Raw genomic sequence first — 26,867 nt, 5'->3', positions numbered from 1 at the left:
AGGCAGCCCTGAGAGTCCTTGGCAAGGTATCCACTGGCTGGCTCCCCTGCTGATTAGAGGCTGTCTAGAGGGACTGGGCATGAATCTTTGCAAAAGTAGATATGAGCTTGCATAGTTGAACAATAAAGGGAGAATGATGCTTAATCGTATCAGTATATATGTCGTTTATCTGGCCAGCTCACCGGACTCGGTCCCTAACATTAACTATTTTTACCGGGAAGTGGAAATTGTGGAGAGAAAATGTGCAGGCTCAGTACTGTGAGACAGTTACCAGTGGTACTCCAGCTGAGTGGTTCAGAGACTGCTGTAGTCACGGGAGACGTATGGCCTCGCCTCCATCTTTCTTGTGGGGGGTGGGTTTAGGTTTCAGTGAATTTCTTCCCAGTCTTACCGGGGAGATGCTGGAAGGGCGAGGGGGCAGCTTTCTCAGTGAATAGACAGTGATTAAGACACAAAGGGAAGTGGCTGATAACTCTGGCATACCAATGGAATTGTTTTGGGTTTTGGGAATTTTGAATCGGGGCGTGGGCTCTCCCCCTCACAGCTTGGGAGGCTGGGGATATTGTGTGAGAAGTTTTGGGCTCTGCGTGAGACTTCGCTGGGGGAGTGGATCCTTCCTCCCTTTCTGCTGTTTCAGGGGATTGAGGAGAGCGGTAGCGTGGTGCTGCAGGAGTTGTGCATTGGGCTCCAGAACTTTGCCACGCTCCAATCTGGCTACAATCGAATCTGCCTGCTTTCCCTGCTTCTGCCAGCTGCTCCTTGTTAGTGCTGAGATCGAACCCTGAGTTTGCAAAAGGAGCAAGTTCCTTCCTTCCCTCCCGGCGCCGGCTGAGGGGATCACGGCATCTCTCTGCCTCGCTACAGCCGGCTGCGCCCCCTGCCGGCCGTAGGGCAAACACGGCGCGTAGCAGTCGCGAAACTTCTGTTACTGTGGTGGTGTTTGTTCTGTTCTCTTACATATCTGTGAAAAACGAGGTTCACTCTTCTGTTAGGATTTAAAAGTTTAATAAAGGACTATAAGGGACAAAGACAATAAAGCAAAATTCACGGCTCCGGGTGCCTTGGCACTCAGCCAAGAGCACAGCTGTTATTTCGGAGACACCCTTTACATACCTGTCCTATTGCATCAGCCTAGTGCATATTCATAATCAATTATGCATATCCAAACTTTTCCTTAAACTAGTTCACATGTTCCAGGACGTTTGGCATGGCTCTTCCTTGGGTCCACCCTTTTACAGCATGCGCATTTCTTGGTTGTGCTTTTAGTCAGTTTTTATTATCATCCTCAGAGTGGGCTTTGGTCCATGGTTTCTGCGGTAGTTGCTGATAGTTGGCGTGTCAGTAGCAGGGGTCTTTGACACACGTCTTTGACACACGTTGACACAAGCAGACAGTTCAATTACCAACAAGCATAACTATATTAGCTATTTCACTATTATGTCTAAGTTTAGTTAACGACAGAAATAAAGGCATTAGTTATTGTTACAAAACTACATCTTTATAACAACGCTACTTTAATATTATACATATAGCATCTATTTGTAACAAAGCTACTTTTACATATAGCATCAATTTGTAGAAAGCCACTATTATAATATGTATCTATTACAATAACAAAGCTACTTTAACATCACTCTTTAACATTTGCAGAAAGCCAATATTATAACATTTATCTATCACAATATCTATATCTATTTTCCAGTAAAGAACTGTTATTCCTTTTCCTACATTTTTACCTGAAAGCCCCCTAATTTCAAAGTTACAATAATTTGGAGGGAGGGGTCATCTTTCCATTCCAGGAAGATTCCTGCCCTCCTTAGCAGACATCTGTCTTTTAAACCGACATTGTGTCACCAAAAACCGGGAAATAAATTCTACAAGCAGTGTGCTAGGTTAGAAAGCCAACAATAATTTATCCATAAAAATATAACTTATTTGGTAACAAATTGCTCCTTTGAGACTTTAATGTAATTTCTTCAAAGTCTCATATTCACTTATTGTATTGACCTAGTCTATACAGCAGTATGCATTGCAACAAGTGATTAAGATCACGAGTAAGAACATCACAGTAAGTACAAACAGTTGTTTTAACCATCCTAAGCTGGGGAGCCACTAATCTACTTCATGTACCTTCACACTGTAATAAATGAGGGCCAGTTATCCACAAAAGTGATTAACTGGTAATTTATTAAAAGAAAAGAGAACAAAACAAACAGACTAGGTGGAAGAACCAGGAGGGGGAGTAGCCCTCTCCTCTTAACCCAGAGGCGGGAGGACCTCGCTGTGGTAGGCTTCAATCACAGAAGGACTTCACTATAAGAGACTCGAAACCACAAGAAGACATGTTCTTAGGTGAACACGGCCTTTTATGCTCTCTTTCAGTCCTTCTGATTGGTCAGTCCTCAGGGTTGCTGCTTAGCGGCTCAGTTCATTGGCTTAGATTTCCCACTTCTCAGGTGATGATTGGCTCGTCACTAGGTCTCTCCCTCTCCCCTCACAGTGCGTCGAGTGATTGGTGCAAGGTCCGGCTTGGAGGGAGGCTGGTGATTGGTGGGTGCAGCTGCCTCTCCCAAGGCTAATGTAATCCCAATGGGGCTTAGGGACCTTCCATACTCTATATCACCACCTCCTGGCCTCTTTATATCAACTGCAGTCCTCCAAACAAAGGGCTTCCACCTCTATTCAACAGTTTAAACAGCATAACTTTATACAACCCAAATCATAACATTCAACCATCCTACCTAACACCCATACAACCCGAATTAGGACGCATAAAACTGCCTAAACTGGAATAGCTCCTATAACAACACCAGTATAGATGGTTAGCAGCACTTGATACGGTCCCTTCCACTTTTCTTGGAGAGGCTCTTCAGTCCAGGTTTTGAGGTAATCTCCACATTGATACAGATGGGCTGTGATATCCAGTGTCACGGGTGCTGCCAGCACAATGTGTCTGTGGAGAGAGGAAAACAGCTTCCTGTTGCAGATAGGTGAAAACTTATAAAATGAAGGCCTTGTTACCCTTGTAAAATCATGGCTCACTCCTGTTACTTTGGCTAAGTAGAAAAGGATTCTGGGTAATGACTCATCTGGAATAGAGGTAGAAAACAAGTTATGTAACCATAGAAAAACAAGTTATATAACCATCACATGCTCACATCGTGGTTTATGGTGGTTGGTTGAATTATATTTGTTGTGTTTTAAAGGAATGATACTAATAAAGGCCTAATTGCTTTAAAAGGCCTGGGTTTTGCAATCAAAGAGTTCCTTTCTGCACCTGCCTGGAGACTCTGTGTCATTTTGTATCGTATCACCTTCCTATGGGATTTCATATATTCTGTTAGACTCTAGTTCATTCTTCCTACTTTCCCACTTGACTGAGGTCTCCATGGATTGTGCAAGTCTCACTTTACCCCTAACATTTTAGCTGGCCTTTGTGCTATTTCAGCAATGATGTGAACCTCTGTCCAGTGATATTCCCACTCACACTCCAAACCTTAGGATCATTTTCTTCACCAAAATCTTTACCAGCTTTGTTAGTGCAACAAGAAGAAACTTCTGGCCATCCTGAAAAAGTATCTACCAGTACCAATAAATACCTACTGCCCTTTTGCCATGGTGGTTCAGCAAAGTCTATTTGCCAACAGCCTCCTGAACCATTTCCTTTCTTAACAGTCACAGGTGGAGGATATCTTATTTCATGTGCATTGTTCTTTAAGTGTTTGGCACTTTTTAGGAATGCTTTTTATGATACCAGTCATATGTTCAAAACCTGAGGCTTCATTGCTTCTGCCATAGACTCTATTCCTCAGTGAATTACCATAGGTCCTTCCCCTGTGATTTTCCTCATAAGGTGTTGAGGAATTATTACTTGTTTGCTGGGTGTAATCCACCATCCTTCAGGACTCTTCAGCATGTAACAATTTTGCCAGTTTCTCATCTTTAGCCTGATAATAGGAAGCCTGCTTGTCCAAATACTGTTATTTCTCAGGTAAGACCAACAGGATGTCCCCACCAGCAGCCTCCTTGGCCGCTTTGTCAGCCAGGCAATTTCCAAAATTTACTGGGGCCTGTCCAGACTAATGACATTTACAATGCTTTAATGCCACCTTTAAAGACAGCTGCACCCCCTCTAACAATCTCTGTTATTATTTGTCCATGTTTCACAGGGGATCCCTGGGAGGTTAACAGCCCTCTCTTTCCAAATGGTTCCATGGTCATGGACCATTCCAAAAGCAAACTTTAAGTCTGTCCATATATTTACAATCTTATTCTGTGAGAGCTCCAATGGTCTTGTCAATGCAATCAGTTCTGCTTTCTGAGCTGATGTGTTGGGGGTTATAACTTCGGCTTCTATTACCTCATGCTGAGTTACCACTGAGTTACTTGGATTTTTGGATTCCATTTTTCACAAAGCTGCTCCCATCCATGAAGAGTTCCCAATCCATGTCTTCCAAGTTCTGTAGGTCATCTCAACTACAGTATACCTGTTGAGTGGCCTGCAAACAATGATGGGCCAATCCCTTTCATTATGGGCCAGCTGTTAAGAGCAATGCTGGATTCAGAGGGTTAGTTACTTTTAACTCCACATCATCTTGTTCTAGCAGTACTGTCTGGTATGTTAACATCCTTCTTGGTGATAACCAGTGTCCTCCTCTTTGTTCCAACACCACTACAACTGTACAGGGCACAAAAACAGTCAATTGCTGCCCCGGGGTTAATTTTGTTCCTTCCTGGATTTGGAGGACTGCTGCCACTACTGTCCTGAGGCAGGCTGACCATCCTTTGCTCTTCTAGGATGCCAGTTGTTGTGTCAATATCCCCAATGCCAAATGCAATTTTTCATGCACAAATATTTCAAAAGGTTTTCCTAAGTCCAGTAGTCCCAGTGCAGGAGCAGTCAATAGATCATGCTTCAATTCCTGAAAGGCTTTCCGGCATTCAGGCTCAGTTCTTTTTTAGAAAGTGGCTCAGGAGTCTGACAGATATCCTCCTTTCTTTCCTGGCCCAGACTCCTTTGTCCATGTGAAACAGCAAATCTCCTAAACTGCAAGTACCCTTCCAGTTACAAGGTGAAGCCTTTCCACAGAACAGTTCACCTGAGCAGGCACAGGCCTCTGCAGTGCTGCACCAATCCCTCAGCCACAGGACAAACCCAACCAGCTCATTGTAACAGAGGAGCTTGCAGCCAGAAACTTGGATTTTTTATTTTTCAAATGTAATCTGTACATTTAATTTACTCAATACATCTCTTCCTAGTATTGGTATGAGACATTCAGGTATATAAGGAAATTGATGGGCTAACACCCACTTACGAATTCCAAATTTTGATGTTGAAAGAAAGGCCTATTTTCCTTTTGTTCTGTCACACCAACATGAATTGTTTCCTGAGTAAATTTTCCTTTAGGCCTATTTAAAACTGAATACACCACTCCAGTATCTACTAAGAAATTCTGTTTGTCATTCCCCAGCATTAATGTAACCAGAGGTTCAGCTGGGGATGGCACATCCAGTCCGCATCGCACATCTCCTAACATCTGGAGCCTTCCTGCCTGATCAGGAGCCTTGGGTGAAGTCCAGGGTCCAGCAGCTTCTGTTTGTCCCTTTCCCACAGACATTCCCATTTCCAGTGGCCCTTCTCTTAACAAATAGCACACAGACCTCTGTGCAACTGCCTGTAATTCCTTCTCTGCCTCTTTCCTATGATGCCCCCCCTTACTGGGCTTTGTTCTGCTATCGCAGCTTTCACTCCTAATTACTGTACATGTTCCATGCTGCTTCTAACAACTTACTCAAATCCCTAGGAATAACATATCCAATCATCACATACCTTCACAACTTTCTCCAGGTCTTCCCTACAAGTTCATGCTATAGGACTAAACCCTTCATCGATTTCCAAACCCAAAATTTTTTCTTCTGCTCCTCCATCAGCTTGATCACTTATGCCTCTTTTGCCTGCAGCTGGACAAAGTCCCCAGCTGCAACCTCATCTACTCTGTCAGCTCCTCTTGTCCCCTTGTGGCCTCTCATGGACCCTCACAGCCCCTCCCAAACTCTCTCTTCCATGACCATACTTTCAGTGTTTCCCAATACTACAAGCTCAGCAGCATGTTTAGGCTTTTTTTCTTGCTCTTTCTCTAAAGCTAAAATCACTTAAGGACCCCTTAATAACAAGTTACACTGTATGTGTGTGCATTTGTAAAACAAATCTACATACAACACCTTAACAATTATGGATTCCTCAGCTCCTACCACCTGCTGCAGTGGGGCATGTACTACCTGTGTGCCCCCCGTGCCCCCCTTATCTGCCCTGTTATGGGCTAAAACTTTCATTACCGTGGTCACTTTCTTCTTCTTCCAATTCCTCACCCACTCCCTGCCATTGTTCTCTCCTGTGCTCCCCTTCCTTGATCCAGTCTCCCCTTGTACACTGATAAACTGACACTTAAAGGGACTCCAGAAATTTTTTGTGCTTTTATCCCCACCCACACAGCTAACTTTCTGCTGGGAAATCTTGTGCAACTTGCACTGGAGAATTGCTAGGATCTCAAACTTTAAACAATTTAACATTTGCTTTTTTATAGAAGTAAGCCTGAGAGAGAGATGTCATTTATCTATGATCATGTGGTTGAATCACCAGCAAATGACAGCTGGTGGCAGATCCTCTGGACCAGGCTAGACCTTCTAGTAGACCCATTTGAGCATTTATGACTTGAAGATGCACTGCTTGAGCATGATGCTTAAGGGGGATATGCTTACTGATATGTGCAGAGCCAGAAGGGAGTTGAATCAGCAGAGCAGATGTTCTAAGTACCCAGCAGGCAGTACTTCCTATAAAACTCACTGTGTTTGGTTTTACTGGAATCTGTGTCACTGACTCCATTTATCCTTTTTTTCCTTTTCCATGTGAAAACGCGGATCAGGTGTATCATATATTTGCCTTAAGCCTGTACAGGTTTTGCTGGCTAGTGGCTCAAATGGCTCTGCTTATAAGAAGTCAGAAGTCCAGAAATCAAGGGAAGAATGAAGAAGTATATTAATACTGGAATGTGTCCACCCAGAAGGCAGAGGAAAGAAAAAAGAATAGACCTCATGCGTGACAGAAGGAATTTTAGATTGTTTCTTTCACCAGCATGCAGGGTGCATTACAGCTGAATAAATTAAAAAAAAGAGGAACAAAGACCTCTCTGGATTTTAGGACAAGAGCTCTCTACTTCCTCTCTTTTTCACTAACTTCAAAGGTTTTATCATCCCAGAGAGTCTGTGTCACCTTGACCATCACCAGCTCCAGAGAAGGTAACATACAAAGAACCTTATGAAACTTGGCAAACAGGTTCCTGTAAAAAGAAACAGTTGACGTAAGAACACAGAATTGGGCAGAAGGGAACTTCTGTGCCTTGTTCTCCTCTAAATATAAAAATATTTTGAATCTTCCGCCACTGCTGGTTTGTCTGGATTATTTTTCATTTGCATCTGTCTGTCCTGAGGTTACCTCTGGTCTTTACCTACTACTTCAGTACCATCCTTTCCCTGCTCAGCTCTAATTTATTCCCTCTCTTCCAAAGAAGCAGCCCTTTTGTTTTCCAGAACCTTTCATCATTTTCTTCTCTAGGTTTCTCCAGCCCACTGAAGAAGTAATAACATTTGCCTAAATACAGACATTTTCCACCTCAGTAGATGTGAATTACTGTAATATATCGCTCAAATCCCCCAAAAGTCCCCTTTATTTTCATGAAATAAGGGCAGGAAGATTTCACTGGGATTTCCCTCCTTTCATGGCTTTGATGGCCCAGGGTTCTTCTGGATAAATTTGTTTTAAGCTGTGCAGTGGGCAGTCCTCTGGAGTTCCCTCTAAAATCCCCTCAGCTATAGTGAAGGCAGGTGAGCACAGCAAACTTACTAACACATTTTTCTCATTAAAACAAAAAGAGTGTGAAGGGTGTAGGTACATCAGTCTCAAACAGCTGGGGGGTTAGTTGCTGGCTTGTTTTAGAGAGAACAAAAAGGGGAAGACTAGCAGAGGGAAAATTAAGTGAAGACCTACTGACTGATTCTAGGAAATAGAAAGAAAGGTGGAAATAAAGGTAGTGGTGAAGTTGAAATTTTGTTGAAAAGCCAAGGGGCTTTGGTTAGTTGGCAGGGAAAAAAGGCTGCACTAAATCAAGCACGGTGGTGGGAAAGATGTCTCCAAGTACACCTCTACCCATCTGGAGGAGACATTGCCTTGACCTCCAGACGCCAGCGATGAGACAGCTGATCTGTTGGAGGCAGCAGAAGCTTTCTGTTTCTACAGGTCAAAAGGCACTCCTTTGTGCAATGAGGTACTGAGAGCAGCAGGACAGGCAAGGTTTAATGCATGTGAGCCTGGGATGGCCCGGGAAAGCTACAAACATCACCTTCTTCCTTAAGACAGTTTAGTCGATTGCCCCACATATTCCCACACATCTGTGTCTTAAATGAGTTTCTGGGTTTATGTGGGCAGCACCTTTGTCAATTAATTTCGGCAATGAGTTGAAATTGTGCTGTTTGCTTTTTCCTGTGAGCAATGATGGCTTAAAACAGGAGACCTTCTAGAGCCTGGTGAGATAAATATTGCAACTGATATGAACAGCGTATGAACATGTGCATATGTATGAAAGCATCTGAAGAAAGAGCAGACACTGAATGTCCTGTATTTATCACTAAGAATGCTGTTTCTAATTAATCAGACTGGGAAATGGGTTGTTTCTGTCAAGCCTGTGACAAGGCCTGATAAGTTATCCCTGTTGTAATTTTATCATTGGAAAATCCTAATCTAGCAACAGGAAGATGGCAGCGAGATTGCCCAGTATCACTTCTGCTGCCCCTTTTCCTCTCCACCCAACAGGAAGGTAGCAGCGAAAGCAAAAGAAGACTACTCCCAATTATATAAGAGATATAGCCCAAAATAATTTGTTACTGGGCTGTTATAAATACCCTCGAGGGAAAGGTTACCTCTGGATGAATAAGGCGCTCGCTGCTGTACTGGGACACTGCCAGCTCCGGCTCTGGGACAAGGGACAGACCGTGACGCCGGGGGCGAGGCGTGGGGACTCCCGCCTCTCCGGGGCTCACATTCCATCTTTTTCCCCGCTTCCATGTACTTGGCCGTGAGCAACCACCCCTCTCGCCGCCTTCCCCGGTCGCATTCCCAGGACTGAGGAGGGTTTCGGGCGGAGGTGGGCAGTGGGTGCCGGGCGCGGGTCAGCCTGACAGCGCCGCCGGGAACGGGACCTCGCCGAGGGCACGCAAGGCTGGAGCCACCGCCCGCGACTCGCGTCTCCTTCCTCCGTCTTTCTTAGCCGGAGGGTCCTCCAGATGCCGGGCTCGGTCAGCAGCTGCCTTCGGAACCCTGGTGTGACGCCAGTAGGGTGACAGTTTCTTTAAAATTGAAGTGGCGGGGGAGCGGTTTGTCCAGGGAGAGGCACAGCCGGTGGCTCAGGAGCCCTCCGAGATGCGGTTTGGGAAGGCGCAGCAAAGGATTTGCGCTTTACTTGCCCCAATCTTTAACCCCTTTTCTTCTTCTTCTTCTTCTTTTTCTTCTTCTGTTCGTTTTGGTTTTTGTTTCCCCACCCTGCAGTACCCGTAATTGAGGTTGTGACCTAAAGAGATTTTCTTTTCTTTCTGTGCCCGGTATAGCTACTGTACCTACACAGTATAGCCTCGTTCCTCATTGTGTGAATGCTTGTAGCTACCCCGGGTGTGTGCGATGGTGCATTAAGAGCTTTAACGGGTACTCAAGCAGTGAGGCAGAGGGTTGTTATTGAAAACTCTGCTTGCCTGCAGGTGTGGCAAATTTTTCCCTGTTTTTATAAACAATTCTGTAACTCCATAGTTTCTGCTTGCTATGGTGGCCCTTGATTTCTGCACCCTTGTAGGAATATCTATCTGAATTTCTTATAGCCATGCTCAAATATCTGACTACACAAACTTTTTTCATTTGGCTCGTTGCTGATGGGTTCTTGTTTCCTGATCCCACACGTAACAACTTGGTCTCTGCTTGTGCTTCGTAACTGGAGAGTTATATCAGGAGTTCTAGCACAAAAATACTTTTTTCTTCCTCTTATTTATTTGTTTGTTTGTTTATTTACCACCCCACCTTTTTAATATAGAAAATGCTTTTTAGTTAATTCTCTCTTTTATTTTTTGCATCCTGTCTTTATAAGGTTTGGCTTTGCTTACATTCTTGACAAAAGATCGTCCCAAGATGCATCAGCTAGTTTTGCAGGCATTGGCAAAAAACTCAGCATGGGCAGAGTGTGTTACAGAGGTATTTTTTGCAAAATAATGTTTCCACTTGAATATAACACCAACTTCAGCGCCAGGCAGGTCTGCAATTCAGTTGTAGGAAACAGGGCAATAAGACTTGTTAAATCTTTCTGTATGACCCCAGAACTACATTCTTTTTCACATAAGAAATCTACTATTAATTTTTGCACCCATGCAATATCACCAGAAGATGATCTGTCATCTCTCCTTGTCTTTCTTCAGGTAAAGCAGATTTTCTCTTCCAACATGACTTTACGAGTTCTGGTTTTGTGTTTGGCATGTTCTGGGCTTGGAAAGGCAAATGGTAAGTTGAATTTTCTGAAATCCGCTTGAAAATGTTTGGGGAACTGGTTTCAGATTTCTGAGGCTTCAACAAAGTAAGAGACAAAAACAGGTGAAATACAGATTGCTGGTGCTTTTTGACATGCTACATAGCTGAGACAGGCATGGAGCTGGTAGTTTAGACACAAAACTTCCTGGAGTAGCATTTAGAGATGGGAGGGAGAAGAAGCATCCCATATCTACAGTGACATTGGACACCATTGTTAACCTGAGCTGACAGCTTCCAAGAGTGGGGCATTCCCTAAATAACTTACTTCCCTCCGTCTCAAATGCACTGTGAAACTACAGTTCAGAAAGTCTTTTTAAGGCATTTTGCTGTTTACTTCTCTAATAATGGCTTGGTGTGTACTTCCCTTAGGCATTTGATCTTCCTCTAACTCTTAGGAAACAAAAATTGAGTATTTGCTGAGAATAGAAAGCCATGAGCTGATTTAGTAAAACTTAAGAGGGAAGTCTGCAGATATAGGTACAGAAATAAGTAAGTCTTTTTTTCTTTTAAGTAGCTTAGAAGAAAGCTAAAGCCTCAGCAAATGTAAATCAACATAACTTCATTGATTTCTAGGAGTATGCAGGAGATGGACTTTTTTGCAGGGGAAAGCCATAAAAACAATATGTAACTGAAGGAGTTTTGTCTGTGGGTAATCCAGGCCTTAGAATCAACATTAGGCTTCTGAATATGTGTGGTATCTGCCCATGTCATTAACTGTTTACTATCACTGTAGTGGTTCCACAGGCTAAACACACAAAAGTGAGAATGGGTGACAATGTGACTCTGAGCTGTGCCCTGACAAAAGCCATGGATGTTCTGCAAGTGACGTGGCAAAAGGACTCCGAAGAATTACATGATAATATAGCTACATACAGCAAAACAAATGGATTAAAGATTCACAAGCCCTATGAAGACAGAATGAATTTCACAAGCTTGGAACTCTACAAGACAAGCATAACTTTTTGGGATACTAGAATGGATGATTCAGGATGTTACAAGTGTCTCTTCAATGCTTACCCTTTTGGCACCTTCTCAGGAGATACCTGCCTGAGTGTTTTTGGTGAGGTTCTCTGCAGGGATATGTTTCTAGTGAAATAAGAGGAGTTTTCTCACCCACAGTATTTCCTTGAGTAGATTCAAGAACTGCAGTGATAGGAGCACCCCTTTGTGAAACATGATGTAGAAACAGAGCACTACTTCTGTGAGCAAAACTCTGTGGGTCATATTCAAGACTATTGTGTTTGTTTTGGCTCTTGCTTGTTATTCCATGAGTAGCAGCTGAAAAGCAAGGAGTGGGATCTCTCTAAGTCCTTGATCAGTCCCAGCTGGAACCTGGGCAAACCAACACTGCCTGTTGCAGTTTCCTTTTGCTGCAAGGTACAACCCCAGTGCTGTGAGCTGCTCTGCCAAACCCTACCATTGATAGGGAATTAGCAGATAGGACCAAGAAATGATTTTACATAACAGATTATTTTAATACTTGGATTTCAGATTGAGTGAAATCTTTGGGGTACATAGCTTCAGTATGGGGGATGGAGGGGACCTGACCCAAGGAACTCTTCTTCATTCCTTGCTCAGTGTGAATCCAGTAAGCTTTGCTCTGATTCATAATGGTTGTACTGCTACTACTGTTTATGACCAGGTGCTCACTGTGGTGATGACTTGTCTTCATTTGTGTGTTGGAAGGTCTCAATGCATCTGTCCATTACAACATTTCTGAAGGTCGTTTGATAGTCATCTGTAATGCTGATGGCCTCCCAGAGCCCACCATCACCTGGAACAACCTGTTCAATTCTACTCCTACACAGAAGACAGTCAAGCACAAAAATGGGGTTGTGTCCATCACCAGTGAACTGGAAATCTACAACATTCAGAGCATCAGTGCACAGGATTTGACCTGCAGTGTAAACAACACAAATGAAAAAATTGAGTTGCCTGTGAAAATAAAAGGAGGTAGGAAGCAGTACAAGCAACTTGTTAGAATTCTCTTGGCCTCCATGTTTTGCAGTAGCATGTTTGGGTAGGAATCTTCTGGGAAGTGGAGGGAATGAGATGTGTATATGTCAGGAAATCCTATTTGCATTCATTGTTGTCTTTCGGTAATAACCTGTCTTTGCAGTAATAACATATTGGAATCCTATCCAAGAGGGAAAAAAAGCCAGACTAATCAGCTAGGGAGATACGAGGTTTAGAGGCACCATGCATTTTGCAGCAAGTTGAACTTAGGTTTCCACGTAGGCCTTCATATTTTTTTTTAACAGCCTGAAAATAAATATAAATATGTCAGCTGATATCTATGAGTAGAATGATGAGTAGAAACTCTATGGGTTGTTTGATGAATTCGGAAGTTTTGAAATTCATAACAAACTGTCTCTGAATCAAATGTTTCAGTTCAACTTACTGCATGTTTTGTTGTATTTAACAAAATATATATTATGTTCTAGTTTCTCTGATTTTTTTGCTAAAAAACATGTGCGCTGCAGTAATGGTCAGGGAGGAATAGTACTTTCAGGCATACAGGGAGGGAGTCAGTTGAAGATATTTACATTTGGTTTATACAGAAATCTTAGATACATTAATGTAACATCTGAATATCTTGTAGGGTTAATTTATTTCTTCTTCCAACATTCTGTTCTGCTGGAAAGACTTTCACCCTGTTTCTTCAGATAAGGAACAGCAACATTAAAAGCTGAAGTGCCATTCTTAGTTCATCTAGGAGCATTGACTTGGGTGATCTAAAATTCACGTCTCTAAATCCAGAGCCTTAAATTGAAGACCACTTGTAAATTAGCAAGACAGGAAAAGTAGCTTGTATAGCTGTGGGTTAATTCTGAAATTACATGCTCAAGAAGTGGTTGTTATAGGGATAGTAGTAAAGAGCAGGAACTGATTTTTAATATCTGCTCTCTAAACATTCAAAAGCAATTTAGTTCTTAATTCTGAATTACATTAACTGAAAAAGCATATCAATATTTTTGTCCCGTCTCTAATATTATTCTGTTTTGGTCTTCTAAAAAGAAAATGTGTATCTCAGAAAGCAGAGAACTAAGACCATTGTTATTTCTTGCTAAGTGGGTAAAAAATCAGCTAACAGCTTGTTGTTTTAACAATCTTATATTTTAGAGGACGAGAAGTTCAAATGAATAGTTCAATGTTATTTTTGTTAAAAGACAATAGTTTTGGCTTGAGTCAAATAAATTTTAAGTCATAGAGTTTTCCAGCTAATGTCAGTGAACATTGAAATGGGTCCTTGTATTAGCATTTTGATTAACGTCAGTCAAATGAAGTGGCTTATGTCTAACCAGGGAGGAACATTTACACTCAGCTGTTGGGTAGAGAGAGCTATTTGCAGTCAGCAAAACATAGCCTGTCTTCTCTTCTTAAAATTAATGTTGCCTTTTCAACAGTGTTAATGTTTAAAAGTAAAAATAATAAAATTCTGAGTGAACAAAAAACTCTTCTGAAATTGTTAAGACTTGTATGAAGTTCTGCTTGTGTATGTATGCCAACCACAGTTTCAGGTATGGGAATGGCAGTTTTCTTTGCCATGAGCACATCTTTTCTTCACATTTTCTGTGGGTAAGTAGTTTTGTTTTTGAAGACACATAGGTTTACTCTCTCTGCTGAGAAATTTCTGCTTTCATGTATCTTATCAATACCTTTAACCGTATCAGTGGCACCACTGTCATTAATCAGACATTCTCTTGGCTCATTTTACTTTTTTCTCTATAAACTAGATTAATTTGCTGTGGGTTTTTTGTTGTTTTGTTTTCACAGAAGAGGGATCTTCATTGCTTTGGCTGGTGATTATTGTGGTGATTTTAGTAGTCATCATAGTTCTGATTCTGATTATGCTGTTCTGGAGGAAGATAATATGCAGGAGGAGTTGAAGTGGTGAGTCGCTGATGTGTGGAAACACATGGTTTTCCTAGAGTCCATAATAACGTCTGATCGTCTGCAGAGAAGAATGAGACTTTGTTGAGATACCATTGGGGGTATGAGAGTGTCATATTGGACAACTTAATAATAATAAATTATAATAGTAATATATTTATGGTTTTTAGAGGTTGCCTCAGTTGCATGTAAGTTTAAGAGTTGTTTTGCCACTGCCAAGGGACAATTCAAGGTTGAAAATTGTGAGGGAAGGATCCAAGGAGAGCAGAACATGCTTCTCTTGGTTTGCTTTCAGGTAGCAGTCTCAGCAGAACTAATTCACTTATCTTTCACGTTTTCCCGGAAGCCCATAAAGTGTAGTATGCTCAGATTATTTTTGGCAGATGAATGAAACATTGGAGAGAAACCCACCCAGGGAGAGTGATGTCCTCTCAGGGGAAGGATTTTCTACTGGTCACGGCACCATCTTTGTATTTTTTAAGACAAACAGGGTAATATGATGAAGAAGTGTGCTCAAATTTGGCATGTGAGCATGCTTCCTAATGATGAATTAAGGAGAAGTTGCAGTCAGCATAATGTCTCTGTGTTTGTAATAACCTGGTCATGGATCAATTCAACTCTCTAGCCTTAATTAGTAGTAACATAATGAACAGAAAAAAACTGGGGGGGGGGGGGGACACACCATAAGCTTCAGAAATCACAGAAATTTGATGGTTGTTGGTAGTTTCACTCTTGTTGGACTAAATCCAAACGCCACGTCTGGCTTTAAATTCCACTAATATATTTAGAAACACTAGCACATATTAACTCAGTTCCTGACTATTACCTGCTTCAGGGTGATAATGTGATATAAAGTAAAGAAATGTTTCAAGGAGTATCACACCTGTCCATTGCAAATGTAGGCTTACAGCATCTACTATTAAGAGGGCTTGACCTAATGAATCTGCTACTGCCACAGACACAAGTCTTCACTGAGAAGAAAGAGAAATGAACAGTTCTTACACCCCAGGTATAATGTCTTAAATATAAAATGTATGTAAGACTTATATTGATCCTATAAAAAATACAGAAGATAAAATTTCTTGTTGAATTTTCAGACCAAGCCGGAAGTTAAAGTGCAAGGAGTTTGTTCTTAAATACTGCTTTTTAAAGGATCAGAAGAAAAAGGTGAAATGCTCACAAGAAAGATGTATCTTTATTCTAGAACAACCCTTCCAAACACAAATGAGCTCGTACTAAGCATACCTTGAAGGAGAGACCATGAGATGGAGGTGGTGTGATAGAGCTTTGGGATCACCACTAGAGCAGATCTGAGATTGGCCAGGAAAAGAGAGTGCCAAAAAGCACAGGTGCTGCCTTGCAGTGTTTTGAAGCCCCTTCATTGCATAGCAGATGAGAAGAACCACACTGGGATGCTGTGTTTGCACTGGGGCCCTGTGGGGTATGCCCAGCCCCTGCCCTGCAGGGAAAGCCTGCTGAGATAAGGAGATTGCTTAACCTCCCAGCAGGACTCCCTGGAAAGGCAACCACTTTTCAGCTACAGTGAGAAGACAGACCCAGAATCCTCTGGGAGACCCTATGCAGATCCTTTGTAACCCATTGGCCTTTACCCTCTGACACCCACCCCCTGTATCCCTGTAAAGCTAGCCCTCTGCCCCTTCGAGGGAGAGAGAAGCTCGTCCCTGGCCTCCCTTTGCTGGGTGTGGACTAATAAAGTTGCCTCGTGCAGAACAGCTACGCAGGCCTCTCGTCTCTCTCCCTGGTCTGGCCTGGAGATTGCCCGCAGAGCAAGAGCTGAAATCACGAGCTGAGAATCACCAAGAGCTGACAGCTTCTGTACGGGCACTCCAGCCAGCAGCTGAGGGAAGACACCGGGCCCCAGGAAGACGATCTCTCTCGGGACCATCTCTCTGGACCGGTCACAGCTTCCTGGGTCAGAGCTACTGACCCCACAGCCAGCTGCAATAGGGCCCAAAGCTGAAGCAGTGTCAGTGAAACACTGCTTGACAAGACTAGGATGTTCATTTTTAGAGCAGGCTGAGGATGTTAATGTGTGTCCTAGCATGATTCTGGCCCACGGGCAATGCCCTTATGTGGGTTCAGTGATAGGTTGTAACAGCGCCATCCCCAGCAGGCAGCGACAGCAGGTTTCTTATGCCATACACCACGCACTAGGTATCCGGCTTGGAGCCCCCAAGCCATTTCATGTATCCTTGTGCCATGACATGGGTCACGTAAGACATGATTTACTGCTGCGGAGACACCGCTGTGATGTACAACAGAGCCTGCATGTTATTTGGGAAACTTCGAACAGATCCCCCTCCCCTGCCTTGTAAGGAAAGCATAAGACACAGAAATGCATTAGTTTCAACTGAAAGCACTGTGCCTCTTTTTCCTTAGCTAAAGGCTCAAAGCTTGAAGTCCCACTATGTCACCAAGGGAAGTGGGGTCTCATGTCCTGCTGCCTGGGAAGATATCAAGATTCCTAGCCCCACATGTATGCCAACATGTCACAAGGTCAAGATTTAACGTAAATCCCTGTTCACTGGGGCAGACGGCATAAATTAGATAAGCAGTGTTTAGTAGTGGGTGTTTGTTGGATGAAAGTTTATCAAGAAAAGCAGGATTTCAATGACATCAGTTGTTTGTGTTCCTTCCCGTTTTTCATGGGTTTTGATTAACTCTGATGTCAGGATGTGACTTCTGCAGTGAGCTTGTAAGTCATTGAGTCTCTGTTCTTTTAGTCTAGTCTAGTTTTTATCAGTCATAGTCTGTATCTTTTCAGTTGCTCTTTGGTCTTTAGTTTCAAAAATGTAATGCACTGAGTTGGATTGGTTTTGAATAAAGGCCGCATTACTTCATCTAGCTGATCATATTCCTTCCTACAGTGCCCATCTTAGGGAAATGTCTAGTCTGTCTTCCTAATTTACATCTGTTTCCCTGAAGGCATCATTAGTTACTTTGCTGTAAAACTTCAGTGGTGGTGCAGTTCGATCACTCTGTCACCATCTGATTTTTTTTTTTTTTTTTTTTTTTTTTTTTTTTTTTTCTCCCAGGATGCTTTTTTCTGTTGGCGGCTAAGGGTTACTTACAGTTTATCTTGTATATGATTCCACTGTCACTTTCCTGGCCATCCTTAGAATACTAAGAATATCTGTGGAGCTACAGTGATTTTTAACACTATATTTACAGTGCGTTACCACTCCACAAGTATTGTGATGAGGAAATCCCCTAAACTTCTTAGCTATGGATCCTAGTCTGGTTTTGTGGTGACTTGTTTTTTCCTTGATCATCTGTAAAATATATTTATGCTTTTTAAAGCATTGGTTGTAGTTGATTCACCCAAAAGGCAGTCATATCTTTCAGAAAGCCCTTTTCTGGTTTTATCCTCTATTGTCCTCAGATTGGTTAGAATGAGGAGCAGTGCTTAGGTACATGCTTTTGGATGTGCTTTTTGTAACAGTGCAATAGAGAGCTAACAGCACTGGCTAGAGAAGGCCAGGGTCTGGGGCTTCAATACTTCTTTTCACTCTGCACTAAATAACAAGCACAGCCTTTCCAGTCTTATCAAGATGCTTGGCTTTTAAAGTAAAACAGTAGCTTTTCCTCTGGGTGGCTGGGGACTCTTCTCTGACAAAGTTTCTTCAAAGTGCTTTTGCTTCTGAGAGTAAGGTTAGGTTTTGCTTTGCTTTTATTTTTGATGCTTCTTTCCTCTTCATGATAGATACTTGGGAATCAGGTCAAGAGCTGGGGCTGAAAGTTGATGTCCCATCCCTCAGACATTTGCCTTGTGTACCAGTTACAGAGCATACATACACTTTGGTTCTTCCTGATAATGTCCCCAGTGAAGTCCCTTCACAACATTTGTGGAAAAGTGACTTGTTTGGAATCAAACTGAGCAGCCTGTGTGGCAAGTGCTGACACACAAGCTTTGGAAAACTTACATCTCATCCTTTACCAAGTAGGCAGGCAAACCTAGCTGTGCCTATCACTCGATATAAGTGCAATGAGCAGGCTGCAAAGAATCACCAGTCATAACTTCTCCGTGAAGCTTCTTGGTGCTGCTCATATGATAAAAAGTTAAATCCTTTCATTCCTTACTCAACTAATAGAGCTTAACAGTAGACCACATCAAGATAAAGCAGTCCAGTTAAGAAGCCAAGTGCCCGGGTAGAAGCAAAATAAAGGCTATTAGCCTGAATAAATTCCTGTGACTTACCTGCCATTTATGTGTCTTGACTTGAATGCTTTCCATAGCATCACATGCTTATTTCATGGCTTGCAGGATACTCATATTTCAGCCTGGCCAATTAAAAAGCCTTGTAGTTAATTCTCAGGATCTAGCAATCTGCAGGGGGATAAAATTCCACGCGTAAGTTTTTCCTGGAGGCTTGTGGTAACCTGTGAGGAAGGACTACTTCACAAATGCATATAAAGGCCAGAATGGGTATTTTGGGTTTGGTTTGGTTTTTAAGAATTGGTATGTTGATCTCTTTTGGGTAGCTTATATAGGTTTTGCCATGTGGAAAGCTTCAGAAATAGTCAAATAGTATGCTTTTGTTTAAAAAAACTATAACAAGAGGAAAAAAAAGAATGAGGCTTCTAATTGAATAGATATGATATTGAATAGTTAAGGAAGTTGAACAGAATATGTTAACATGGAAGAAGAAAACTTGAAGAGTCATAAAAGAAGAGACTAGACCAGGCCAAAAATTCCATTCTGCAGAAAGCAGCAGCACAGAAATGTGTTCTTCCTGTTTGGAAATCAAAACATTCAGGTTTTCTTCAAGAAGGGATTTTATGGAACTCAGGTGTAAGCAGCATTGTCTTTGCCACTTAGCACTATGGTTTACTTGACCAGGTGGTGTTCAGTCAAAGGTTGGACTTGATGATCTTGGAAGCCTTTCCCAACCTTAATGATTCTACGATTGTATCTGAACACAACCACCTATCTGTATTCCAAAGAAATGCAGAACCTCAATGTGCTTCATATGTTACACAGGTACTACAAAACAGATTCAAAATTTGTTATGAGCTGGAGATCACTTAATACCCTGAATAGGAATTTAAGATGCCCTGATTGTTACCTTTTGAAGTTTGATAGTTGCTACAAATAGTATAGAATCAGGTCCGGTAAGTGTAAATAGCAACTTGGCTGATCAGCTATAATATGTGGGTATGAGAAACTGTTAGGCTTTTAGGAGTTCTCCTTTTGTTTTTCTTTTTCTCTTAAGGAATTTTCCCCATACATGTTGCTAGGAGACAATAATTACTGGATACTTAAGAGAGACAAAAAGACTGGGCCACAGGGGGAGGGGTCCAGATGGCTGCCCTCTTTTACCTGGGATTTTCTCGTGTGGGGCAGAGATGCCGCATGATCTGGACTGGGAAAAGGAGGTTGAGTGCAGCCCCTAGCTCTCTTGTTCTCCTGGCGTTCAGAGGGGAGACAGGCTGCTGTCGTTGTGGAGAGACTTTGTCGCTGCTGCGGGCATCTGCCTTCTGCTGCCTTTCTTCTACCGTCAGTGGAGCTTGCTCACTGGAGCAGCTGTTGCACTGGGACCCTATTTAACACCCTACCTCACTAAAAGAGGTATCACCACCTGCTCAGGTGCCTCAGGGGACCCCAGGATCCCAAACTTGCCTTTCCCTGACCCACTGGGAGTTGGGGCCGTGGCTGTCCTGCCCCTGCGGTTCCTTTGCCACTGCTCCAAGTCTTCGCTACACTGTAGCTCCATACACCCTACCTGCCGAAACATCCCAGGGTTTCTGCTGCAGCTCCGGAGTTTGATAGCATCTCATCTGCCACACAGGATTTTGTGTTCATCCCTGCTGTTCCAGCCTGCTGTTCCCAAAGGTCTTGCTTGGGTGCCGGGATCGGCTGCCCCAAAGGGTTTGTGAAGCCTTTCTTCCATCCCTTCCTGGCTCAGCCAAGCCGCCATTACTGTGTGCTCCCCGAGCTTGCGCCACAGCGCCCCCTGCAGGCGCGGGGAACCATCACACCCACCCTGCCTGGCCGGGAGCCAACAGCGCCCCTGCCGGCTGTGAGCGGAACTGCACCGAGAGGGAAAGGGTCCGACAGCCGAGAGAGGCTGGCACTGGGTTCCTGGTTCTGTTTGTTATTACTGGCATAGTTATTGTTGTTTGTTTGCCTTGTTTTATATATATATATATGTATATATATATACATATATGTATATATAAGTAAGTAACTGTTATTCCTATCGTCATATCTTTGCCTGAAAGCTCCTTAATTTCAAAATTATAATAATTCGGAGGGAAGGGGGTTGTATTTTCCATTACAAGGGAGGCTCCTGCCTTCCTTAGCAGACACCTGTCTTTCAAACCAAGACAGAAACCCAAATTCTGGTGGCCAAATATGTCCTGGAAGTCTGGGAAAAAAATATTATGCAGGAAATTCCAGGTTTTGGGAAACATTATAAGAACAAGTACTCAGTTACACTTTTCATTGCTTTGTTTATAGTAAAGGTAGTCATTAATTCTGGAAGAGTCATTATAGCAGTATTCTCTAGTCTGTATTCAGTTTAGGGAAGGTTCTGTTTCTAAGATCTAGCTTAAAAACTGCAACATTTCTTCTCTTATCTTACGACGTGACATGTTTCTTCAGTTGATTTGCTTTGACATCTCGTTTTCTTACTAGCAAGAGACTCGCTAGTTGAGAAAATATAGTAGCAGCTTAGTTTTAGGAGAATTTTCAGAATCATTTTTCTGGAGAAGACCACTAAATACCAGACTTTCAGATTATAAACTTGGGACATAACTCCCTCTTTCATGAGGCAGATGGATATAACACACTTCCTTTGCTCACAGAGGAATGGGTTTCTAGCAGTCACGTCCCAGCTGGTGAGGCTCATTTTAGAGACACTTGGTTTGCTCTCATGTGTGGCTTTAATGGAAGCAGGAGATTATATTTGTCCTATTTTGAATTCCTGCAAAATAGCAAAAAATGTGCAGCGAATATACGACAGCCTCATTCCTTTACCCTTCTTAATACTATACCAAAAAACCACCCCAAACCCAAGCCAACCAACCAAACAAAAATCCCAAAACCCAAAAATGCCACAGTGTAAAAACAGTATAGCCAAACAGACCTAAACAGAGCTACTGAGGGGAGGAATTAAATAACCAAACAACAGCCCTCATGACAAAAATGGGTAATTCAGTGAAAGGGTAATTCTGCTGCCAGGCTGCCCATCAGGTTTCCCACAGAGATAAATATTTTGCAACTCAAGTGAAGATGTTTTCTGCATTTAATCACTCACTGTTTCCAGACAGCTCTTGTTCCCTAATGTCTTGGGGTGACTTTATGATGTGTATCCCATATCACTGCCCTATGCCCAGAAATTAATTCTTGTGCCTTTCTATGCCTTTAAACTGAGCCTGAGAGGGGGAAGGGAAAAAAAAACTGAGCAAAATTTTTTCAAAGCAGTTTGCAGCTTGTTCAAGGTCAGACAGAGATAGCGACTTTTTTTTCCCAGCCAGCTTTCAACCAGGTTTTCTTTCAGTCTTTTTGTTTTTCCTTCTCCAGAGAGAGACTGAGAGTTGGACTTTTTTTCCTTCCCTGGAATTTCGGATTTTTTCCCTTTTTCCATGGATTGCTTCAATATCAGAACACATTGGGAGGACTTTCCACCGAGCACAGAGGGCCTGGCCCTGGGCCAAGCCCCAGCTTCGAGGAGACCAAAGGGAGGACTCTAATACTTTCCCAGGTTTTTTCTTCACAGCAAAAGATTTTATTATTTAGCATTATTTTCCTCTTCCAGTGTGTTTGTTAAATAAATAGTTTTTATCTCTTTCACTTTCCTTCGAGGAAAATTTTTTTTTTCCCGAACCTGGTGGGCGAGGGGTGGTTGTGCCTTCTCTCAGAGGATATATTTCTAAATTTGACCAAACCAGAACACCGAGTAATTCCACTTAATTTTCTGTTCACAGAAACGTGCAGTACCCTCTGGTCTGTATCATATATAGAGGGAGGATGGGCACACTTTCCAAGCTTTCCACACTTTAGTGCTACCTGTGCAGCACAGGGATGGCTGGTGCTTTGTTTGTTTTCCCTGACATGTTTTGCTGGGAAAAGCATGCTCCTTATTGTGCTTTCCATTCAGAAGAGCCAGGAAAAGGGTGTGGCAGAGGAGGAAGGAGGGAAAGGTCACAGTTCTGGTCTCCTGGGCCATGGCTGGGGTTTTTGTCTGTAAGGATGAAATAAATCCTGTTTTGCTACTGACAGGATGAAGGTAGTGGTGTAGGAAACATCCTGGAGTTTGTCCTGCCCATCTAAACAGAAGGCAATGAAATCTATGCTACTAAGACACAAAGCCCTTTCTTGGCGAACAGGGAGGCATTTAGTATATGTGAGCAATACAATTTCTATCTTGTGCATCATATTTGTGCTCATATTTCATAATGAAGTAATCTTCTGGTCCTTCCTTCTTTTCATTCCAACAATAGGGCTTTGTATATAACCAGAAAATAAAATGCCTGGGAGATGAAAGGGAGAAAAAATAGCATTCCTGTGATATGTGAATAGTTGCCTCACTGTTTCAATTTCTCATTCACTTCCTTGGTAAGAATTATTTATATATGTGATTCCAAAATACTTTACAAAATGCTTTGCATGTATGCAGGGTTATTAGATAAGGAACTTCTTTCATACCCCTCTACATGAAAAGTAAAGATGCCATATATTTTATTATTGTCTTCAAAGCCATGTAAAGGTAGAGTTACAAACTGGATCTCAAACATCCAAATGACATTCTGAAATATCAAACTATTTATATGCTCAATATATGTGTGTTAATTATTGGTATATTATTACCAGTGAGAAAAGTTGGTTTACTTTTCACAGTTTACAAATCCTTTCAGGATTTTGTATATTCCTTATCTCACTGTCATATTCTGAAATCTGCAGTGTGTGTGATTTCCAGAATTAAAAAAGCAGGGAAGTTGTTCATCAAAGGATGGGTTTGTAACTGTTGCTCCCCACTTTCTCCACTGTGCATTTCTCTTCCTCCTGTCCCAACAGCAGCCACACTGCTAAGCAAAACCTGAGACAGCAACACAGTGGCCACAACTCATCCTGTCCTGCAGCTGTTTTTTGTGTTTTCTAGGATCCTTGAGGATTTCCATCCATCTACTGGATCATTAGAGCCAGCAGCCTGAAGCCAACATTACACATAATGACTTGACTGGCTGGAAAGAAGCAGCAATAAAAGGAAAAGACGTCGCATACGCTGCCCTATCTGGAAGCTGAGTTGATCGCTGAAATGACTAACACAATGTTTGTTATCTGGTCTAGGCCCTTAATCTTAAAATGTAGGACTGGAGGGACCACTTGTTCTGCTGCTTTGCAGAGGAGATTTTGCCAGGCGAAACCTTCTTTGCCCATGCCACTCTTGGTACTGCTGCTGGGCAACATATATTTCTCTTCTTCCAGTTGAGTTTTGAAAAAGTCCATGGATAGAAGCTCTGCAGACTCTCTGGGGATTCTCTTCCAGTGCCTAATTGCTCTTGCAGTAGAGAAGAATTTAATTTTTGTCAACATCTGTCTGCAATTTCACTTTCAGCAACTCTGAGTTCATGGCCCTCTTCCTGTCATCTGGTTTTTCTTCTCTTATCCATCTATTCCAACTTCTTTTTCTCTGTCTGGAAAGACCTACTGGACTCAAAATCAGAGGACTCAAACCACACTGGATTTGTCAAAATTACTGCGGAAGAGCAATAGGTCTCCAAGAAGGTGATTAAAAGCAGTAGCAGCCACAGTTTGGAAAGAATTGTAAGTAACTTATATAATATATAAATAATTTACTTTATTTGTCTTCTTTCTAATCCTGGAGTGTTTTCTTCTGGGTTTTTTGATTTTTTTAGGGATGTGTGTGGTGGGGTAAAAGATACGAGTGAGGAAGAGATGGTAACAAAGGCCAGTAGAGGAAGCATTGTCTTCTCCATCTTTTCTTTCCTTTCTGTTAATATCCTATCCTCCTCCTTGCTGAGCAGTCAAAAGGCATGGACTTGGTCAATAGTTTTTGTGCTCATCTTATGCACTGTTCAGAATAGTCTTCCCTGTCTTCATTCATTTTTAGTGTGTCTTTTTAAACACAGGTGAATCGCTTAGGTGGCCAAAAGCCATTATTCCATGGCTGGATCTCCTTGGGTGGTATGTCACACTCTGAGCTCACTGTCCTGTGTCACTACTGTGGCTGTAATGATACCAGCTGGCAGTCTTGCAGTGACTGAGCTTACTCATTTGTCATGCTTTTGGTAGCAGATAAAGACACTGCACTATTCTTAGGAGCTGGCACCTAATTCTGCTGCTGTCCCAGGCTGGATTGGAGCTTCTCTCCCGGCACACCAAGTAGCTCATCGCTGCCAGCCCAAGCTTGCTGGTCCAGCCATTTCCAGGCTTAAAATTCCAGGTGCTTGGCCCCATCTTGCTGGGCAGCAGCAGGCTGCTCAGGAGGACCGTGCAGTCCTGGGCATTGCCCTGCTGCTCCTCATCTTTGTGAGGGGTTGAAGGCTCCAGGTGCCCTTTGCCTCAGTGCTTGTTTTGGTTGGGACAGAGTTCATTTTCTTGATAGAAGCTACTATGAGGCTACCTTTCAGACTCTCCCCTTCCCTCCTGAGGGGTTGTGCAAGCAGCTGTGTGGTGCTTAGTTCCTGGCTGGGGTTAAACCGTGACAAGCTCTGAGCACCTTCACAGGTCTCTGCGCCTGCCACCACAGGACGAAGATTGCTAAAAGCAAGCCTACCTTTGGGTGTACCTTCTTAGTGGCGAATTTTACTGACAGGATAGACAGATGGGAGGAGTGCAGGGAGTCCTCTGGTGATTTTTTGTTCAGCTGATGACTGCTAATGTTTAAGGTGTTTCTCAGTCTTCCTTCTGTCTGAATGTTTGTTATTGTATCAGGATCACCAACAATATTCTCTTTTCTTTTGGCTTTGATGAGCATTTGATTGTGTATCTGAAATACTCCATCTTACCAGAGTGCGTAGCACTTTCGATTGTGCTTTTTATGTCATATGTTTTCTAAGGGTACAAACTGTCAATCTGAAAAATCAACAATGGAGATTTAAAACTTAGGACTCAGTGTTCAGAACAACTATTTTGTTGGCTCTATAGCGGTGGCCTGTCCAGAGTCTGGTAAAAAGTTTTGCATGTATGTCTGCTTGTGTTACTGAGGATGTGAGGGGTGACATTTACTCTACTATTGTAGGCACAGTATGAATTATTTATTTGTATATTTCACTTTTTCTAATTAAAAAATACCTGATCCAACCAAAACACCAACTGGTCCTTTTTTTTTTTTTTCCTATTTGTTTGGGATACCAGAAATGTGTCACTGCAATTGGGCTTTTTAGTAGTTTGGATTTATACTTTGCTTCTTTTCTGTACAGAAAGTGGGAGTTCATGGGGTTTTTAAGGTGTTTTGGGGTATTTTTCTTTTCAAAAGGTTTTGAGCAAAACTTTTGAGATAAACTTACAGAAGTATTTCTGACCACAGCAGCTGCACTTTAGTTCAGATTTGAAAATAACTTCAGTCAATCAAAACAGTATATTCTATATTTTTACAATTGTTGTCTGTGTCATGTTTGTTGCTTAATTATTTTTTATCTAAAGTTACGTGCTCTACTGATACATTGTCTGTCTTGCTTTCTGTACTTCCCTGGATGAAAAGAAGCCAAATAAAGCAAATTTGAACATAAGGCCACATGATTTCTTTCATTTATAGCACAGTGCTTGTGAGCTTTTATAAATCAGTGAGAGAAGTATCATGCACGAGCTCTAAGTGCATGAATCATTCCTTTGGGAAAATCAGGAGTGACCCAGTGTACTCTTTAATACATGTGGCCTTTTGGGATTAATTGTGAAACCACAATAATTTTTGTTTCTCATGACATCAACTTGCACTTTTCTTCTTAAAAGATGTGGTCGTGAGACACTTGAATATGGTTAAAAAGATGTGTCAATGCTACTGTATCCCTAGAGGATTGTGTCCTAGATCTTGAAATACTAATGAAAGGCAACAGGTTATTGCTTACCTAAGCTGTATTTGTTGGTGAAATACAGTAGGCAGTGATTTCCAGTGGTTTTCTAGAGATTCCAACATAAACTTTTAATTTTCTTAAGGAAACAAATGGTTGCTGCTGATGGCTTCTGAAGAGCTCCCTCCTGTATGCTGGCCAAAAGTGCAAGTCTTGTTGCTGCAATACCTCACTCACCCTGAGAAATGGGAAATTGTAGTTTCTTCTCCTGGGAATTTGTTGCTATAGAACAAGGAATAACAGTTTTAAACTAAAAAATAGACAATTTAGATTATGTATAAGGAAGAAGTATTTTACA

General features: G+C 42.2%; 1 protein-coding gene and 1 long non-coding RNA gene across 12 annotated transcripts; one reads left to right on the top strand and one right to left on the bottom strand.

Annotated features, from left to right (window-relative positions):
- Positions 1 to 1,497: 1,497 nt before the first annotated feature.
- Positions 1,498 to 9,061, bottom strand: LOC121666230. The gene is made up of 2 exons (XR_006016620.1): positions 8,974 to 9,061; positions 1,498 to 2,953 (listed from the first exon to the last, which is right to left on the bottom strand). It is a non-coding gene; the product is annotated as an uncharacterized LOC121666230 (long non-coding RNA).
- LOC121666228 (OX-2 membrane glycoprotein-like) lies at positions 8,863 to 26,230 on the top strand. 11 transcript variants are annotated; one of them, XR_006016619.1, is made up of 6 exons: positions 9,584 to 10,288; positions 10,510 to 10,591; positions 11,352 to 11,678; positions 12,305 to 12,571; positions 14,396 to 15,521; positions 15,610 to 17,371. XR_006016619.1 is itself a non-coding variant. In XM_042031511.1 (6 exons), the coding sequence occupies exons 1-5, from the start codon at positions 10,226 to 10,228 to the stop codon at positions 14,506 to 14,508; spliced, it is 852 nt and encodes a 283-aa protein (XP_041887445.1). In that variant the 5' UTR covers positions 9,584 to 10,225; the 3' UTR covers positions 14,509 to 14,512; positions 23,638 to 26,230. The 11 variants fall into 11 exon arrangements, 10 of the variants coding, with proteins under 10 accessions (XP_041887452.1, XP_041887451.1, XP_041887450.1 ...); XM_042031511.1 differs by lacking the exon at positions 15,610 to 17,371 and adding an exon at positions 23,638 to 26,230 and having other exon boundaries at positions 14,396 to 14,512; XM_042031512.1 differs by lacking the exon at positions 15,610 to 17,371 and adding an exon at positions 23,618 to 26,230 and having other exon boundaries at positions 14,396 to 14,512.
- The last annotated feature ends 637 nt before the right edge of the window (positions 26,231 to 26,867 follow it).

The sequence above is a fragment of the Corvus kubaryi genome, unplaced genomic scaffold (genome assembly GCF_017639235.1).
Source record: "Corvus kubaryi isolate FWS band 111438036 unplaced genomic scaffold, C.kubaryi_AGA036_p1.0 37341, whole genome shotgun sequence".
Lineage (NCBI taxonomy): Eukaryota > Metazoa > Chordata > Aves > Passeriformes > Corvidae > Corvus > Corvus kubaryi.
Note: the sequence above shows the minus strand (reverse complement) of the source record. Positions and strands in the feature narration are given on the sequence as shown.

What these genes read in the sequence shown, in the direction of transcription:
- LOC121666228 (XM_042031511.1), top strand. Translation starts at nt 10,226, where the DNA reads ATGCATCAGCTAGTTTTGCAGGCATTGGCAAAAAACTCAGCATGGGCA. An exon ending in TACCTGCCTGAGTGTTTTTG is followed by an intron (nt 11,679 to 12,304) that starts GTGAGGTTCTCT and finishes GTGTGTTGGAAG; the next exon opens with GTCTCAATGCATCTGTCCAT. An exon ending in GCCTGTGAAAATAAAAGGAG is followed by an intron (nt 12,572 to 14,395) that starts GTAGGAAGCAGT and finishes TTGTTTTCACAG; the next exon opens with AAGAGGGATCTTCATTGCTT.